General features: G+C 45.5%; 1 protein-coding gene across 3 annotated transcripts in view; it reads right to left on the reverse strand.

Annotated features, from left to right (window-relative positions):
- LOC146597464 (protocadherin-15-like) overlaps positions 1-19,579 on the reverse strand; it is a 593,579-nt gene that overhangs the window by 220,012 nt on the left and 353,988 nt on the right. For all 3 annotated transcript variants that reach the window (XM_085302026.1, XM_085302025.1, XM_085302024.1), the window contains exon 8: positions 7,034-7,147. In XM_085302026.1, the coding sequence (XP_085158152.1) occupies positions 7,034-7,118 (85 nt within the window). In that variant the 5' untranslated portion in view covers positions 7,119-7,147. The remainder of the gene's footprint in view (positions 1-7,033; positions 7,148-19,579) is intronic.

The following is a 19,579-nucleotide window of genomic DNA, read 5'->3' on the forward strand; positions in this document are numbered from 1 at the left end:
CCTCCCCCATGCATTTATTTCTAGATTGTCAACTATTAGATTCCTGAAATTAAATGGGGAGCTAAGGCTGTAGTTCAGAACATCTTTCTGCTACTTAGGAGGTGCAGAATTTGCATGGTGACACACACTTTACATTTTAATGCATGCATGTTTGCATTAGGTTTGCAACATTCTTGACTAAAGAGCTTTACTAGAAAGCAAACACACTAAGAGCAGTTACAGTATAAACCCCGCATCCCCACGCACCAGTCCTATCCCTACCCCCAAARTTAGGGGCAAGCCTACCGCACGCGAGAAAGCAGCGGCTTAGTCACGCTGTGCCGCTGTGCTGTCTCTAATACTTACAGTGAAGTTGGTAAATTTGTTCTGGGAAGTTTGGGCACGAGACGGAAATCACAAAAGTATTCGGTAATACTCGAGAAAACTCTGCTCTTCCTCGCTCCGATTTGGAGGTGCCGAAAYGCAAGTTAAATAGTGTCATAAATAAAGTCACACAGCTGATTAAGAAGAGGTGAAGGCACCTCAGTAACTTTCAAACGTTAGCACTAAAGCACAAAGACCAACGCACCACCGAGAGCAGGCACAGGGCCAGCTCCGCTCAGCTTACGCTCTTCGAGGCCAGAAACCAACCTCCGAGTTGCGACTCTCACGTTGTCGGGAAGGGGCCCTGGGCCCTCAGAGGATTAAAGGTGATTCACAGTTTCCCCTACCACGTGATGGCTCAGCTTGGCCATGTGCTAGGAGACTTTCAGGACACCAATGCTTGCTACTGTACAATCTAGGAACTAAAAACGCAGTAYTGCGCATTGCAAAGAACAAGGCTGAGAAAAGGCAAGAACCTGGTAGGCCGGGGGCTGGAAGAGGCTCCTTCCCAGCTAGAAACGAGGCATGACGCTACCGCTTACCAAAGGGTAGGGAATTTTCTTGTCCTGGCAAACAGCTTCCTCCTCCTGGCATCRGCAGAGGGAGCACACAGGGGCCTCATCCCTTCTCTCAGGGGACCAAGGGCTGAACCTTGGAGGTTTTAAGAGCAAGCCTGTCTCACGTACCCACGTTTCAGCAGTTTAACTCACCTCTTGCCTGCGGAAAATCCRACCGCTGCAGACCCAAAAGGTTGCCAGCGGCACCCCAAGACGCCCCATCGCTTATGTTCTGAAGAACAAAGCCCGTCAGATAACTAACAGCTGGAGTCCAAATACCAGGAGAGCAGCTTCTTTCCGAAACCCTTCCCGCGAAAGGGATCATCGCTACGCTGCAGAGCAAAGCGGCAGAGCTCTCAGCCAAATACGGAGACCGTATAACCAAGSCACTCACCGCTTTCCTGAGTTCTCCTCCTTTTCCCAGGCAGCGCTTGGGCAAGTGCCTGTCTGCATTCCTCCTCTCCCCCCGTACGAGCGACGTACAGGGCTCGGGGAACGACAGACCGGCTGCACAGATTCAAATGTGCGTCTTCCCAAGGTAATTCCCTGCCCAACAGTAACGYATCAAGTTTTGGAACTTGATTCATTGTTGAAAGCATAAAAATGATTTCATTTTTAAAGTAGCTCTTAAAGTGATTTGTGAAACCTTTAGTTATTCAGTTTTTGTACTGTAAGACTATACTACACTGAATTAAAGACAGTAGCTAATGGAAGGGGGCCCCGTACAAACAGCTGAAGGTGCTTACGTCCATATAATCCTGGTAGCACAAGCTACAGCTAAGATACAGCTGCAAATTAGGCCCAGCCTTGAAGCTGCTGCTAAGGCCTTCCAGGCTTCAGAGCACCCTCCCTTGCTTCACATCTGGCAGTGGTGCAACTACCAGGCAAGCACCGAATCAACGAAAAGCCACCCCCAAAAGCTCCTAGCGCCAAGYGTTCCGCGTGCAGGAGGAGCCAGGGGTGCCGAGCGAGGAGCTGGAGGAGCACGGCCACCCCTTTGGGCACCCAGCCAGGACCCAGAGCAGCTAAGTGCTACGCRAAGTCACAGCCTGGAGTCGCAGCACTGGGCTGTCCCGCGCCACAGTACCGTTTATCCCTACAATATATCCTTCGACTCCTAATAAGCCATCCAGCAAAGTAAGGATTTAGAGTTTCATATGGGGTGTGCTTTTTCTCTCTCTCTCTTTTTTTTTTTGTTTGTTTTAATAACTCTTTCCCTAAACAGAACACGAAGTAGATAGCTAGGTTTGGCTCAGTCACAGCTCCTAAGCACTTGGGAGCCTTTGGAAATTCATACTCAAATAAATCACTCGCCTTCCTGACACAGCCCACCTATGAAAATGTTCTTTCAAGACATTCAGTTGCTATATTCTGTTTAATTCGCTCAGCCAGGCTAATACATGCGATTCCATGAATAAGTACATGAATCCCTTCAAGTTTCTGAAGGGCTGTTTTGACATCTTGCTCACCAGGAAAACCTGGATCCCTACCACTCATGCTTCAATCACAAAAAACGTATGTATTTACAGCAGTTTCCTCTCTGCGACTCCTGTTACAGTTCTGACAGCGTTAAGAGTCTGATCGAAAAAGCAGCAAAGTCGCTCGTTCCACCAGCTCCACTTTTCAATGATGTTTCCAAGCACGTGGGAAAAGCCACCCCCTAGTCTGGCCAGTGCTGCAGCATCTCCGCCGGTGGTGGACCATCACTTGCTTTCAGCTGGATTGCAGGACCGACTTACCGACAGCAGAATGAGCTCAAGGAAATCTCTTAATTACAATCGAAGGATCCTGTAAGGGTTTCTGTGCTTTTGACATAAAGGCCAAAGACCTTCATGTTGAGGCAAGCGAGGTCTGCCKTTAGCTTCAGTCTGCTTTCAAGCAAGCCTCCTCTTTAGACCGAGTCTTCTCTCGGTGGCAGCAGCTTTAACAGAAAAATATTCAAAACTCAAAGCTTACCAGAAGGTACCATCACGCTGTTTTGGTGTCTAGCCCAATTTCACCCATATCTTCGAGAAACACTTAAAAATAAAATCAGGTAATTCCTATTTTAGCATATATGACAATGTAAGCCTTGGTCGTATACCAAAAGCAGCTGCAATTCAAACATTAACATTTTCTGAGAAGAGGTAACCGAGTTGTATAATAATCGCCTGGCAAATGCACAGCCTTCACACGTCCAGCTTTCTTCTCCCTCCCTTCCAGTACAGTCTAAGTCTGGACCCTTATTGCAGATAGCACAGGGACCAAGACAGTCTTATCTGCAAGTGTATGCCAGTTCAAGACTTCTTCGTTTGGCCTGAAAACTTGTATACATAAAGCAAGAATAGTGACAGCTTTTATTCTTGCATAGAGCAGCCTTCCCTACTGACCAAAAATATCGCTGCTAAGACGCTCCTTCTACACGCRTCCCTTGGATTTTCAACAAGGCACRGCACCCGGCCTCCCTCCTCGCTTCTTTTAGCTTGAAGTTTGCTTTTGAATTTASTGAAGTAGCACTCAAGAAATAACAGAAGTTGTGGCTGACCTAATTTCACACATTGCACGGCTATAACTGACATTTCTACTTTTATGTAAGCTAAAATATTAGCGAGGAAAGCGTGTGTGACATTTATCCTACTTGGAAAAGCAAACCAGAGGCAGTCACACTGGAAGAGAAAACAGTTGTGCGGGTGTGTGTTTTTTAAACACATTACCCATCCACGCACAGCCTTATATTTGTTCTGGWATACCATATGATTGAGGGAAAGAATAATGCAGGCAAGCAAATTGAGAGAGGAAAACGCTGTATGGGTTTATCAATAGCGCATTGAAACTGCAATGCAATTTAATGCATCTCTAACAAGAAAACTATTATTTATTTATGGCAGGAGGACTGCAGCAGATGTAAAGTAGCTGCATTTCATTAATAGACTTCGTATCTGCCCCACTGGAAATTCTTAAGTTGCAAAAGATAAATGAGCACGGTAAGCGTACGCAGTACCTGGGACAGGCATTTCGTCCTGAAACGGGGCAGCATTCCCCCCAAAAAACAATAGTAACACGTCACCGAAATCGCGTCCAGGCGAAACCTCGGAGCGAGGAATGCGGCACAGGTCCATCGCCGGCGCACGTCAAACCCAAGACGCCAACAGGTCAAAGCCGGGATCCTTTTGCGGGGCACTTGGGCACCACCGGCACGTTAACTAGCTGTGAATACACTGAGACTAGATGTAGTCAAAGATGTTGAGCCAAAAGYGTAAGAGCCAGACAAGCTTTCCACTAGGAAAGGAAGAAAGTGGGAAGAGAGAAGCCTGAAAGCTTTCAGCATAGTCCCTGATAACATTTTCAAGACTGCTTTGTAGCGYCGGCAGTTGCTGGGGCTGCGGGTGGGTTCGATGACGTCGGAGGACAAGYAAAACATCTGAGACGGAGAAAGGACGAGCAAAAGGCAGTAATGCACACGTACAACTCGTGAAAGCCCAGACACAAGCGTGAAAACAGATCCTCTACGCACCAGGCGTCAAGACACGGATCCTCACCCCTGCAGGAACTGCTTTCTTGTGTTTGGATCCAGGACTGTCTCGCTGTTAAAAGAGCAACACTGGTTGTGGTTGTCACTGCTGGAAGATTATACTTTTGCGTGTTCATTTATGATTTTTCTGACTGCAAATTAAAGCAACTCGCCTGGTCCTAGACGCATTGAAGTCATTTTCTGCAGTGACTCAAGCATGGAGTGTGGTTTTACACTTAGCTAGGAGAAACATATCTCAAACTCAAATTTATACACRTTGACTCATTACGTGGGTGACATGGGCTGAGTAACCAGCTCCATGACACCGTTCAAAATAATTTCCACTTAATTTTTTTCCTCTATTATAACATTATGACATTTATACTCATTACTTGGAAGATATTAAACATTTTGTTTTGGCTAATTTTACACATTCCTGAGCGGGCAGAACTCGATCCCTTCTCGAGGTCGTGTCAAGGGAGGCTCACTGCAGGACATTGCTCGAGCGAGCACATTCCTGAACTTCTTCCCCAGCAAACAACCAACCCTCTCGGCTATCCAAGTCCAACTTGTATTAACTGAAAAGCAACACTCCCTTGATGCAACTTATTTAACAACAGGCGCRGTAAAGTAGCGCACCTTCAAAAGTAAAAACACGTTCTAGCTTGCGCCATTCCCTCTAGCCAGGTCCAAAAAAAGAGCCCGGTACGAGCATCTCAATGCAGCCACACTAGCATGGGCTACAGCAAACTTCAAGCTAAATGCTAAACCGCAGGAGTAAGTTAATGGACTAAAAGGAAGTGTGGAAAACATGGACCCGAGTCTGGAGACTGTCCTGGAATAGGTTGATATTTGGATTAGACAGACATAACTTACTGAGAGTGTCAACCACATCAATAGATTCCACGTTTTTAAGATCTCCTACGTTTCATAGTGACACGAGTGAAAGTTTTCTTGGCAAGCTCTCATACGATTGTTCTAAACTTTCAATAAAAGCAGCTGAGGAAGAAGTCAAAACAGTGCAAGGCAATCTTTTATAGGAATTAAAAGAATACTAGTCAGCTGAGCTTCGGCTGTGACTGCTACCCATCAAGGTGACGCCACGTTCACTCGTTCCGTTAACATCTGGAATGCAGCAAAAAGCTGCCCCGGTGCTCTGTTGCCCCATCAGGCAAATGGCTAGAGGAGCAACAGGCCACCAGCTCCTCAGGTATCTCCTTTACCGGCTTTCAAATAAGCAAGCCAGTAAACCAGYGTGGATTAACGAATAATAGCTTTACCTGTCACTAAAGGCAAGTCTTTTCCTCTTCTTCTGCAGCAAATATGATGAAAAGGTACAGCGTGCATTTGTTTTAGACAGGGACATTAACAAACACGGAGAACTCATGTAATAAATAGGAAGGAACAACAAATTAAAAGCCAGAAGAATCTGTTTTCCTACTTTAAAATGCCAGATTTTCTGGTGCCCGCGCAAACGTTCTGCACCAAAGTCCGGCACATCCGTGCCACGTGTTTTGCGTGCGCTATCCCCCTGCACGCTGTCAACATTACGTTGATTAGCACTGGCTACACCTTGAGGGTTAAAACCCAGACTACCGGAAGACACATGGCTTTGCATTTCCAGCCACCCTCCTCCCCCGGGAGCCCGGAGCGGATACGGCGCGGCACTATCCCATCGTCCTGCCCTCCTCCCCTTCACCTTCCTCCCGTTGCTCTCCGGCACCCAGCTCCTCGCACCACCAGGTAATAGAGCGGGGAGGAACACTGTCTACTGGACACAGGAAAAAGAACAACTCCAGTATGCCGACGTGTTTCTCATAAAAGCAAAACCATTCTAATGCATAACYGTTCTAACGCATCTGCCAACACATACCTGTGAGAAAACTACGTTGCAAGAACAAACCATGAAAGTCAATGTATTATTACAACTTACCTATGTGAAACACACCCCACAAATAACGTACAATTTCACTACAGATATTACAAACCCGTATTCACACCTTTTTCTTCACCCTTTCATTATCCTTGAGATTATTTAAAAATCAGCATCTGTCAAACTCGAGGTCTTCAATTTAGACTTGTTCCAAAAACATCAAGTATCTGCATCCGTATTTTTTAARAAGTTATCATAGGTAATTAGCAGAATGCATTGCTGATTTCTTAGTTAAATTCAAAGACGCTGTGAGGATGAACACGGGGCTATCACCACCACATCATTTTAGGACTTCTTAACTATTATTTTCCTAAAGGACCCTCATTCRGGGTCTTAAGTTTCCGGCCAGTCAGATGCGCAGCTCGCTCAATTTTCCCTCCAGCGACCGCTCCAAGGGCTCCAACTCTATCTCCAAACAGAACAAGGTGAGGGACATTTTTTGAAGAACAACAAAGCAAATTGTAATGCTGGATTTCAATATTGCATAATTACAGCTTACACTTTTCTTCATCTTGTCTGCTAAGTTCACAGCTTTGTAAACAGAGTCAAAGTGGTGACCAGGTGTCCAGACCTGTCTTTGATGCTCAGTAGGAAGAGAGGCAACAATAAGTCACTTCTCCAAGCGGTAAGTCCGGGGAAAATCCAGCCTTCCCTCCCCGCCAAACTGCGCCCCCGCTCCGAAGCCCTTACCTTCGTCATTCTGGGCCAAACAAGCCGCTAAGACGGCGGCGATCCCTACAGCTAGCCGCTTCCAGAGACAAAACCGCTGTGACATCTTCTCRTCAGACTTCACTCAAGGCAGACCTGAAATGAAAAAGCAGAATCTGATAAATGTATTGGTCAAAAATCCTGCACAGAATGGCTGGTTACAAATTATTTCATAGGTAACTATGCATCYCGCATGTCCATAGTAGCACACCACTTAAAACAAGCAATATTAAACACCATTAATACGTACATACACACATATTAACTCGATTATCACGTACATACGGCCTCCAAAACAACCAACCTGCGTTTGCTTCGTTAAGCCAGCCAGCACTTTCAGCAAATAAATATTTCATTATTACTGCTCAAAGCACTTTGAAGAACTGACTATATCCGAGAAGTTCTGCTTATTAAAACCGATCTCAAATGCAAGTCRGCAGGTGCCCCGGATTCAAAGATATCGCCCAACAGAGCCTCTCCCAGCAAAAGCACGAGCGAACTAAGCAGATAACCTTGTCCAGTAACACAGACTGCTGGTCCACCTCCAGCAAAGGAAAAWAAATAAATAAATAACAAACAAAAATCAGCAGAGTAAACTTGCCAAGACAAGTGAACTCCAAAGCACGTTTAGAGCAAGTAAAATTACAAAGTTGCACAAAGCTCTATTTTATCGCTCCAGTAAAGAGAATTAACATACCTCTGTGGCCCAGAACTGATTTAAAATATTTCTTCACATAAAAAAAACACCCACCCACCCACATTGTGGCAAATACAATGAACTTCCAGAGCAACACAAGCACGCAGCTGAGAGAGACTTAGAGCACTGCAGAAAGAAAACACAACCCGATCCACCCTCRGTGGGGCAAAACTGAAGGCGCGCCATCCTTTTCCTTCCGTAAACTCAGTCTGCAAATCGACTGCATAGTACTGTTCAAAGGGAGTGGGGGGAAACAGATTTTTCAAAAGGATAAGAAAAGCAAGGCGTAGAGTTCAACAGACCAGACTGGAGAGCATTTCAACTCACAGGGAGGTAGGGAGAAAGGAGTTTTTACCAAGATCACATTTGACTTTTTGCATGCCAGTGGATTTTAATACCGAAGCTGTTACTATTATGGCAGGCAGCGCTGACTGTCCACAAGTTTTCACATGTCTGGAGAATGAAACGAGCCATTTAAGAGATCGTATTAGTTTCTCCGGATCAGTCTAAGCAAGATCACATCTACACACAACTACACACACAAGTCTTAGAAAAACCAAACGTGCTTATTCCCTTCAGAGGCCCCGGAGATTTCATCTTGCAACTTCAAAAACTTTYATTTCCAGAGGTGCAACCTTGTTTTAGAAAGCTATTCCGAGCTCAGCTGACATCCTCGAGCTGAGCCCGCTCCAGAGAGTTTTTAGGACAAAGTCGACCACAAGGAGAGCAGTGCCRCTGCTCCAAGAAGCATCTCTACACACAACTGGATTAGAGTAGGGTAAAAACTGACCCCCTTTTYTCCCCATCCACATCATACCAGAAAAAAAATGGCATGAAATGTAGAAAGCAAGAATATCCTTATCAAAGTTAAGCAAACTCTGTTAAATAAGCATAGCACAAAACCACCCCAAAGCTGTTACAAAGTACCGGAGAGCAGAACAGTCCTAGAGGAAACACAACACTGAGCTTCACRTGCCCAATCTGACATGATGGACTGAGGGCGCTTACGGACCTCCCCCTCCCCCCAAAACCTTTTAAAAATTGGATTAAAAAAGTCACTCAGACCCCTCAAATACGAGCTGTCATATCCAAATGCAACAAACACTGAAGGCCCAAAGATACTACAACACCCTTGGACATGTTTACTCTACTATCCAGCATTTCAGATGCCACAGTCAGTGCAGAATTGACCTATGTGCACCTAAAATTTAATTTTAGGCGCAGCCTATAGTAGCAYCATACTACATAAACCTAAATGTAAACAAGCATTTGGCACGTAATAAATATAACCATCAAAATACAATAGCTCCTGAGAAACCGCCGTGGTTGGATGAATAATACAGGGGTTTTAAAAACGGTTAAATACCTGTTTACATGGACACTGCTTACTTGCACAGCCAACCAGAACACCTCTGAGGAGGAAAAGTTAAATGTTTTTTCTAGTGCTGATGTTTACATGGGCCGACTGACTCCGTACAACCAAAAATTGATAACATCGCGGCTTGCATCCGCACTAGCTCAAAATTAATGTAAATTATCAGTGAGGGCRCTTCAAGCTCACCGAGAGCCAGCCTGACCGGTTACACTGCTCCTAGGCATGAAGGGCAATTTAAAAATAAAGAATTAAAGGGCGGCGGGTTATTTCAAGGAGGAAATTCCTCCGTTCGCTTCAAGAGTCCACGTCCCAAACCAAAGTGGCTGCTCCATCGCTACTAGAAGGGCTCCGTTTCCCTCCTAGATGGTGGCAGTAGCTAACGCGCACACGGCCCGATTCGCAGTAGGTGACATCTTGAAAGCACTTTAAAAAATCCCCATGCCAGCAGAAGGTAATAAAAATGGGACTATATTAACACATCACGTAGCAATTYCCACAGCAGAGAGCGATTGCTAAGTATATGCAGGTTTGCTCAGAAAAATACCAACCAGGCTACCAAAACCAGGAAGAAAAGAAATAATAGTAAAATAAAGCTTTTATGAATAATTGAGGCAGAGGTGGAGAAGGATTTTGTTTTCCACTTCCATCATTAGTTGCAATTGCTGGACTTGTTTTCTGCATTTTTGAAGCACAAYCCAGCTGCRAGGGGGATTAGCGGTATTACATCCTCTTAATCACGGGTGGACAAGCAGCGTAGCCGATTTATCCTGCAAAAAAAATTTTTTTTTAATGCAGACGTATTATATTGAGGCTCTCAACCCTCTGCATGTCCTTAACATGTAAAACTTTGTTTTCACAGGAGGCTTCAACCACTTAACTCACAGAAGTTTAAGGTCTGCATCATGTTGTACTGCCGCTTTGGGGAGAGCGGGCTGTAGGAAGAGAACGGGGCGGGGGGGAGGAAACATCCTAAAACATGCTTGTACCACTCCTAGAAGGAAAAAAAAAATAAAAATAGAAAAAGAAGAGTACAGGATGATATGCCTGAAACCTCTCCCTGCTTCCCCCCGATCAGGGCTGGTTCCCTCCAACGCTCGCTCTCGGGGCTTGCTTCGGAGACAGGAGTACATCCGCGGTTTCCCCAAAGCGGTAACCAGGCAGGACTGTCCTATCAACCCAACGGGCAGGGCGCAGTATTTCCCAAGCCTCAGGAYGTTTAACGTGCAGCTTTCCCCCAGCTCCCAGCCAAGCTCTCACCAGCTAAGAGATTCTCAYAGGAGTGAGACGCATTAATTGCGAGCTGGAAAAGAAAAAAGTCCCAAACTAACATGCTCGCACACACAATTTTTTTGCTTTGGAGCCCCACAAGCTAAGCGCATTTTATTCCCGCCCCAAACCCTATCCCTTACCCAGGGCTGTTGCTATTTGCGACACCAGCAATAGCAGAAGTGGCAAAGCAGGCAGCCAGCTCAGGGCTCCCGCCTCAGCCGGCAGGAATATCCGTAGTTTCTCTTCTCTCAGCAAATTTGTATAAAGATCTTGCAAAATAAATACATCAATCTYGTCTCTGCCAACTCTGCCTTTCCAGGAAAGGCCTGTTTCTACTCGCCTGTTAGCTAGCACGTGTCAAAAGCAGCGCTGAATACATCTTGGAGGAGTAAGAGCTTTTTGCTAGCTCCGGTAAAATAGTCCAAAATAAAGTAGTTTCAGAATTAAGATGCATATATAGAGATGTATRCGTAGCAGAAATCACATTCAACTACTTGAACACAAAGTTGAAGATTACACTGCTGCATGTCACTGAGTTAGAAGCTTAAAAATATTCCTAGCTTTTGATGCTACTTAATTATATATACAAACAGTAAGGCTCAAAAATCAGTTACCAGAATTTTTGCACGTTCGCGCTCCAAGTTACAGACTAAGTAAAYGCAAAGAAAGTCTAAAAGCTTCAGAGCTTCAAAGCTCTAGCAATGGTTTTTCATTTACCCTGTAAAGCAGACTTTTTTCCTACGCTACCTGGAAGCGCTATTCATAATGAATCCTCACGAAGAATCCCACCAAGACGCAAAAATCGGTTATTTTAACCGCACGCCCGTCCAAACCCCAAGCCCCCTCTCCAGCCCTGCGGAGCGCTGCTTTAGCCCATGGTGGCCACAGCTGCCCTTCACCTTCTTCCTGCTCCCGTTTAACTGCGGTCTAAGGCCAAAGGAGTCCCGTCCTTCTCTGCCCCGGTCCTTCCGACCGCTGGGGCCGGCGCAGCACGAACCTGGTTTTCGTCGTCGGTCCTACACGGCCTTTCCCAAGCCTCCAGCTCCGCTCCATCGCCTCCGGTGCTCCTCTATTCTTCACGCTTCTCCTTATTTGAGATCACATCTACTACTCTTTGAGTCTGCCTCTCTCTTCCCCTCCCTAATCTCCCCCCAATATTTTTTTCTAGGATCTTTTATTTGAAATACCCTCTTATTACTCATTAATATGCAATGAGAATGTAATTAGACACGATTATGTGTTTTGATTACAGTTTGATTACTTTCTCAGCTTGTTGGCCATGACGGAGAGAGTTAACAGTTTGCTCARGTTTTCACACATTTATTGCTTTCTTTTCAACACACTTCACAGAAGGTGCCTTCACTCGCCTCTCTACATGTCTTTCTCAAACTGCTTTTTAAACCACCCCATCACTCATCTTTTATCCCTTTCGAAGCATGAAGCTGCTGCGGGAAAACGGAAGAGCCCTGTGCTTCGGCGGAAGAAACCCGACCCAGTCCATCGGCGGCTCCGCTTCACCGCGGCGTTTCGAGCGACTCCAGGAGCACCCAGGTTGGGAGCACACGGCACTGCACCGAACAAGAGGCTCCAGCAGTTCATTCAGAAACTCAGCTCATAGTTGCTGCGGGAATTATTTCCAAAAGTTAATCAGATTTAGCCAGTACATATTTCCAAGCACACTTAACCAACCACCAAAAATCATTAAGCCAAAATAAGACCTAAAAAATAAAAACCCCAAAGCACTAGGCCAGCTTTCACAGCCTCTATTTTAATGCCCAGCCAGTCACGCGCCACACAGGCCAACGCTTAAAAGTGCAAAACTTTGTTATTCTAAAGTTTCACAGCATGTCAAAGTTCAGTAAATAAGATTGATTCAACAGCTTCTCGTAATCTCTCTCCAAGGAGAAAACAACATTGTTGCCTGACAGTCTTTAAAGTAACATTATCCTAACACCCGCCCAGGGCCACGGAGCCTGGCAGCTCGTCTCTGCCCGCAGCCAGCTGGGGGAAAGCAAACAAGCACGTCCGTTCCGGGATGCGGACGCCGTTCGAGACGGGGACACCCCACGCGGTTCAACCGGGGCACGGTAACGTTCCTCCCCCTCCTACTCGGTCCTAACATCCCACTGGGAATTCTGATTCTCGGTGAGACGACATTTCTGCAAATTCCATTTAAAAAAGGGGGGGGGAGGGTTGAAGTCATTCAACTGAGCTGCTGAACGCATCTCACTCGACTCCAACACTAACTGACAACCAACAGAGGCAAATGAATGAGCCAGCAAGCACCTAGCAAGAAACAATCATGGATTCACTAACGAGATAAGACAGTAGAGTAAGCTACAGCAAGCAGGATTGAAAGCTCTCGCTTTACCTGGAATGATTTACTCTGACAAGACTCTGCAGCAGCCGATCTAAGAACCGCTTGATGCAAAGACATGCAAGCAGACCGGTGCTAAATCGTTCCAGCGGAAGAAAATAAAACGTGCAGGCTTGTGATGGACAGCTCTTCAACGGCTCATTCATTTAAGGAAGAGCAAGTAACATCTCTTCAACTTGGAAGCTGACCTGAGCACAACAGCTACTAAAGAAAATCTCACTATTTAGGAAGCTGGCAAAGGTGAACTAGAAGGTAGCAACCCAACCACTGAAGTTGCCAAGTAGCAGATGGCTTAGAGCTGGTAATGCAAAGCATGGAGTCCTCCTTCCTACCCAAATCAGCTGATGAGAAAGGTGTGCTTGAAGAAAAGGGAAATGGAATTAGAAGTCATGATTCTCGGTACAGTCAGGAGAGGCAGGGTGCTGGACGTGGTCCTGAGACCAGTTACTCCGGAGCAGCAGGACCAGGTACGTGCAGAATCTGCGCTGAAAGCGTGACCTGTACCAGAAACAGAGCTGAAAAGGGACAAAGTAGAGGATATGGGTCTTGCTCCTCCATGCACAGCACCTCGAGACAGTCAGGATAGTAAGGCACAAAAAAAGGCCAGGGCAGCGAGAACGTCAACAAAGCATTTCAGAAAATACTCAGCTTTAAGATAAGAGGACGGTCTTCACAAAGTCCTAGGAAATACATACATTCCAGTGCTGGCGTAATGCCGACATTTGAAGGGATCAGGTGCTGCTGACAGCACTCCTGGGATTGAGGGATACTTCCAGGCTATTCCCTCGCCTTCTTCGGGTGATTTTGCATCAAGCATGTAAAGAATCAAGACTCGGGGACATCACACAGGAAAGCAGCCATGGCATAACAGATCACCYGTCAAAGCTGAAAGTTAAACCGTAGGAAACAAGGTATTAATCAGATAACTTGAGTGGCAAGGACAGAAGGAAATTGAAGGACCACAGACCTGATGAACTGGCCCACCTGCTTTCCCAACACACTAACATTGGCAGGAGGAGGCAGAGATGCCAGCGCTGGGGTTGGCGTAGCGGCACGCCAGTGCCAACCGCGAAAGCGTCCTGCTGCCAGAGAAGCGTGCTCTAGTCACCAAGGTCTCCAGAGGATCGCAAGAAGCTCCAGGAGGATTTAAACGCACTTTGTACCTGAGCAACAGCTTGGGAGATGAATTTTGGTCTGGATAAAAATGCACATTAGGACAAACAGCATATGGAAATAGGAATTTTGAATTTGTCAGCTTTTTAGGCATTTTCCACTCAGAGGGGGCGGTGTAGATAGCTGCCAGAGCGTAACGGGTACTGAGCTAAAGTAAACAAAATGCTCGAGAGCATTAGAAGACATAGAGAAGGACCTAAATTATAATGACATTATAAAGCACAATAAACAAACCCTAGAGCATTATATGCTGTTTCTGCTGCCGTAATTTCAGAGAAACATTAGTGATTATAAAGGTCTTCAGAAGGACAGTTGAACTGCTTTTAAGATGTGGTGGAACCAAAGCCTGTTCTCAAATTGCAGAGGAAATCCCCCCCCAAAATCCTCACCTTTAAGAAAACAAGCCTAAGGATTGTTTACCATGGCAAGGCAGTTACAGAAAATGACTGAAATCCCGGTTAGAAGGAAATGCTGTAGCACCTACCATTTCCGTTGCTCATGCCAGATTTCTGTATTTAAAAAACGYGAAGCTTTTTTTTCATACAAACTAAACATTTAGGCTTCTTCCCAAGGTCATCAAGACAGGGCAGGCGGCTCATTGCACGCTCAGTTCACTTCAGTCACCTCTCTGAACGGGAACGTTTTTGACTGCGCAAGTCAAAGCAAGGATATCGTGTGCTTCAGGGCTTTTGCAAACCGCCTGCAGGAGCCAGGAGAGAATATCTGCCCGGTATTACACAGCTCACCGCAGGCCACGGTGCAGGCTTAGTTCTGTAGCTCATTCTTACGTTTGACCGCTTTATATGTTTTAGCAAATTCRTACCAGCTCATGAATTTGCTCATGCTTTGCTGCACTTGTTCCAACGTAAAGGAAGTGCCTGGAGTAAGGAAATTTCTGTACTCTGTTCCCCCGTTTTGCTTTCCCCGCCTGCTATTTAAACGGGCATTTGACATTACTGACGCAAATTAGCAGACGCGTACAAATGTAGTAAAGCAGCAATTAGTTCACCGGCTGCACTGCTCGTTCGCGTTCTCCCCTCTGCGCGAGGCTAAATGAAGGAGCAACGGGCTGCTGCAGCGCAGCGGGACTAAGGAGCTGAGCTTTGCAGGCTTTCTGCATGGGTGACCAGGCAAGGGAGCATCGCTTGGGCCTTCAGGAGCCACCCCGAGCATACAGGCAGCTGTTTGCAGGGCCAGGGTGGTGGGGTGGTGGTGGGGATTGGGTTTAGACCAGCTTTAGGCATCAGTACGACTAGAAGCGAGAACGCGTCCCAGAGAGCGGCTCTCGGAGGCCTCCTCCTCCCTTGCACATTCCTTCAGGGTAGCACAGTCCCAAAGCACAGCTTTTATTCACTAAAATTTAGTGAAATTCGGATCCGACTAGCCTGCTCTGTTTCCATTCAAAGAAACAACTTCCATTTTTGAGTCTGTTGCTGTAATGCAATACCGCAAAGCTGGAGGACGAATGAGCTTCCAGTCAAAGAAAGGAGGAGTTTAAAACCACTAAATAAAGGCAGAGTAAGTTAACAGAAACAATCTATGCTTTCACTTATTCAGTTCTTAACCAGTGAAGGCACTACTATAAGCAACAAGGCTATATATTTTTTTTTTTGAAGTTATGATTCAATTGTAAGCCATTTCCCATTGGCAAGTAACCCATGTTTCGCAGTCCACGCTGATGACAGAAATCCAATACCTCTAGACGTTAAAACGAGAGCTTATGTCACGTTCCCGTGACAAATCTGCCTCTCCTAAAAAAGAGACCTCTAAACCTGCACAAGTCACAAGCGCCAAAGGAGAATGAAAGATTATGGAGATGGAAGGTCCCAGGTAACAGAGCTCAGGGACAAAAGTCTGCGGTCCAGGCACAAACCACTCTCCCGCACGGACACGTATCAACCCTCAAGGCACTTTTTCAGTGGGAGGCTCCAACTCCACGACGAGCACAAGGTCATTTTTCTCGCCCAGACACCCCGGATCAGGCAGGTAAAGTTTTCGTCTGCTCTTGTCCTCCGAGGYAGATTTTTTTTTCCCATTCTATCACCACCACAAATCCTTCTCTAGCAGCCTCCGGCACCGAGTCTAACTACTCCTACCAAGGAAGACCACACTATAACAGCAACGCCTCTGCGGTTCTGAGCTGTTGCATTTAAAAAAGTTGTATGTATCTTTAAGATCAACCCAAAGTCAAGAGTAGCTACAGAGCTATTTGTAGCACAGAGGCTAGCACCTCAACACATATTCAAGGATAGCCTTGAAAAAAAAAAAAAAAAAAAAAAAAATCATCGGGAAGCCCTTTCTTGGCTAACAAATAGCTATGCAGATTAGCGACAACATTAGTTCCAAGACCCAGACTGCCTTCCACCAAATCTGACATTCCTGCTTCGGTACCGGCGCTCGTTTGACTAGGAAGCTGTGTGTTTTGCTCAGAAAACACACGTGCGTTACTGCAGAGACACGAACTTTTTCCCAAAGCGAGCTCCTAATTTGCACAACTGCGATGGGAGGCGTTCCTCACGTACGGGAAATAGCTCCTCCAAGACAAGATGCTGCTACGACACTAAGTTCTGTCTAAGAGGCGAGTCATCAAACGYAAGGCAAAAACCTGTATGATGTACTATCAGTACAGACCTTTGAGAAATTAGACACACCAGGATCCATGGCAGAAGCACAGCAAATTATCCTGAGGATACAGTCAACCTTAGGTGGCACAGCTAAGTACAGGACCTCACAGTCATGACATGAATGCTGCTTTACAGCCTTATGCCATCTTTGAAGTTATCAGTACTCTCTCAAATTCCCTCTCAAAGGCATCGGATGGTTTTAAACTTGCTGAGATTTTTTTTTAAAATAAAGAAATGGTTTCAATAATGTAACTGGATCGACTTTGATAAATCACTGTGCCACTACATGCCTAGACTCCCTCTCTGCAGTTCTCCTTTGAAACGCAGAGGGGGGAAGAAACAAAAAACAAACCTAAGAGCAATAATGATTTGAACTTTACTCTGAAAAAAAGAACTCGCAAAGATCCAGCTTTTGGCTAACCTGCTCACAGGCCATTTACATGGGGAACCTGCTCAGAAGAGATTGCAGCAACTACTCCAGAATACCCACTGGTTCCAGCTGGCTTATCCCAAAACAACACACGTGCTTCCACGTACGCAGCCAGCATAGCTGGCTGTGACCCATTCCAGAAGTGGCCGTCACGCGTGCAGAAAATACTAACCTTTAAYGGAAAAGTATCTCCCAGGCGCTCCTTATGGAGAGCCTTCTACAGTTCTGAAGCTTTCAGATGTTTTCACAGTTCTGTCAAATACCTCCTCAACTTTTTCTATGCTTGTGTCATTCAACCAGAACTGGTTCTATTGCCACTGACAGTTTTCTTACACAGACGGACCAAACTAGATAGAGGCAGAAATTCAAAAAATATTTTCAGGTTTCATTTAGCATGTACTCACAAACACCACACRCCCCTGAAGATGTGTCTGACTGGTGCACACAGATGTTCCCATCAGGATGGCTTCCGAGGCTTGAAGACTTGCACAAGTCTAAGCCGATACTTCATTAGTTAGACACCATTTTTTCCATCCTTTGTATGCAAGCCTTCAGTCACCAAGTTCAGAACTGACCTTACCTRAGGAACTACGAGCATCGTCCCACAAGCACATCGGGTGACTCGTAGCCCCCGCTCCTACGTGTYGCTCCCATCCGTTCTTCATTTTTAAGGAAGAGGGAGACAGGTCTTTCCTAAATTGCATTAGCCGCTCCACAAGAGTGCCTTGAAGCCCTGTGTCTTCAACTTCAGCATCTAAACCGGTCAACTCAAAGAGGTAAAGATATTTCCTTTAAAACACCAGGTATTTTACTTGCAAGTCTTCCAAAGATGTTGAAAGAACCACAGATGGACAGTTCTCAACTCCGCRACACCTCAGCTTCAGGAAAAGGTGATGGCTGCAAACACCATGTCTTTTTTTTTTTTCCCCTCCTCTCTCTCAAGCATATTCAATTTTGCATGGATATTTGAGCTGACTCAACCAACCGCAGAAAACTCATGGGCACCTAGTATTACCCGGAGAAATTTAAACCAGTTCGTTTGCACAGAGAATAAAGTCTTCAGCAACAAGCAGCACCACACGCAATTGTGAGTGATGGACCACTGTACACCACATCAGGAAAAACACAGCATCACTAAAACAACTCATATTCAGAAGTTAGGAAAATACTGTTAAATATTGTATTTTAACRCTTTAACTACAAGCTTCGTTTTACAGATAGAATCTTTTACATTAAAAAAGTTTCTAATGAAAAATTACTGGCTCTACAGCTTTTTGAATATTGTTGACCTTACAAATGTTTGAATCCTCAGTCCCCGATGCTCCAACRGCGTGATCCTATAAACCTCTCCATACATCTTCATCTTGTCCACCTGCAAGTCCACTGAGGTCCGAAGAGACCTTGGAATAAGCAGTTAGCTGAGATCAGGCTCCACCAAAAACTCCACAGAAATGGACCAATTGCCACCRGTGCACCCAAGGCAATGAACTCCAAAGATGTTCATTACTGGCTCTTCAGAGTTGCTTTTGAACTGTGGGCACCACGTAAAGCATCTGCAGGCAGAGATGCACCACGCACCCAAAGGCACAATACACCCYGCAGAGCGCACGCTGCAAGGATCCTGTGCCACCTTCTACTCTAGTTTAAGAGCATGCTACCAGATACCCCAGAGCAGGTCGTTTTGGGTTAGGTTCTCAATCAAGGTCTTTCACCAAGGATTTAAAGTCGCCCACTTTATAACAGTGGTCAAAAATACAGTGAGAGTTACTCTCCCTTTCAAGCTTCTTCTTGCTTGTTTGTTGGGAAGAAAGACAGCCCCATCCAATATCTTGCTCTCACCCCAAATAAAAAAAAATAAAATAGAGGCAGAGAATCCTGAGCACAAGCCAGTCAGGCCAAACACTATGAAGAATCATGCAGACAACCATCATTCATTTTGTTTTTAAAGAAAACTTTACAGTACAAATCACACACTAGGATATTTATTTTCTTCCATTCCCAACAGAACGAGCTTTGATCCTYGTGACATAAACAAACACAAGAAGAACAAAAAAGAAGCCTCTTCAACAAGCAGGAATTAAAAGTACCCACCAGAAGGGCTTATGCTGTTATAAAGAGAGAGCATCATTTAGCCAAAGCTCTGATCTCTGGCATTGCTGTGTTTTCTTCAAAGAAAAAGACCAGAAAAAGATGCTTCAGGAAGGCAAGAAAAAAAAATTCAGGAGAAAGGAAAACCCTTAACAACTACTCGCATTTCCCATCTCCATCAGGAGGATGTAGGAGCAATCGGCCCTCGCTTGCACCCATGTCCCAACGCCTCTCTTCCAGGCTGGAGGTTACTCCTGCCAAAGAAGTCAGTCATTTATGCGGCCAAAAATCACATCTTTGCTTGATTTTCCACTGAACTCTCCCTGGTCTGGATTTCATGGATCCAGGGGGAGGGGAAAAGGATGGAGGAGGCCRCTAATTTCAAGGGAAAATGAGCAAAGTGTTTTTCTACCTCCTTAGTTTCAGTGCAGAAAAAGCTTTTTTTCTTATAAAAAAAGACCCTTTAGGTAGACATTCAAAAAGAAAAAAAAAAAA

The sequence above is a fragment of the Rhea americana genome, unplaced genomic scaffold, assembly GCF_003343005.1.
Source record: "Rhea americana isolate MKP2758 unplaced genomic scaffold, rheAme1 scaffold_183, whole genome shotgun sequence".
Classification (NCBI taxonomy): domain Eukaryota; kingdom Metazoa; phylum Chordata; class Aves; order Rheiformes; family Rheidae; genus Rhea; species Rhea americana.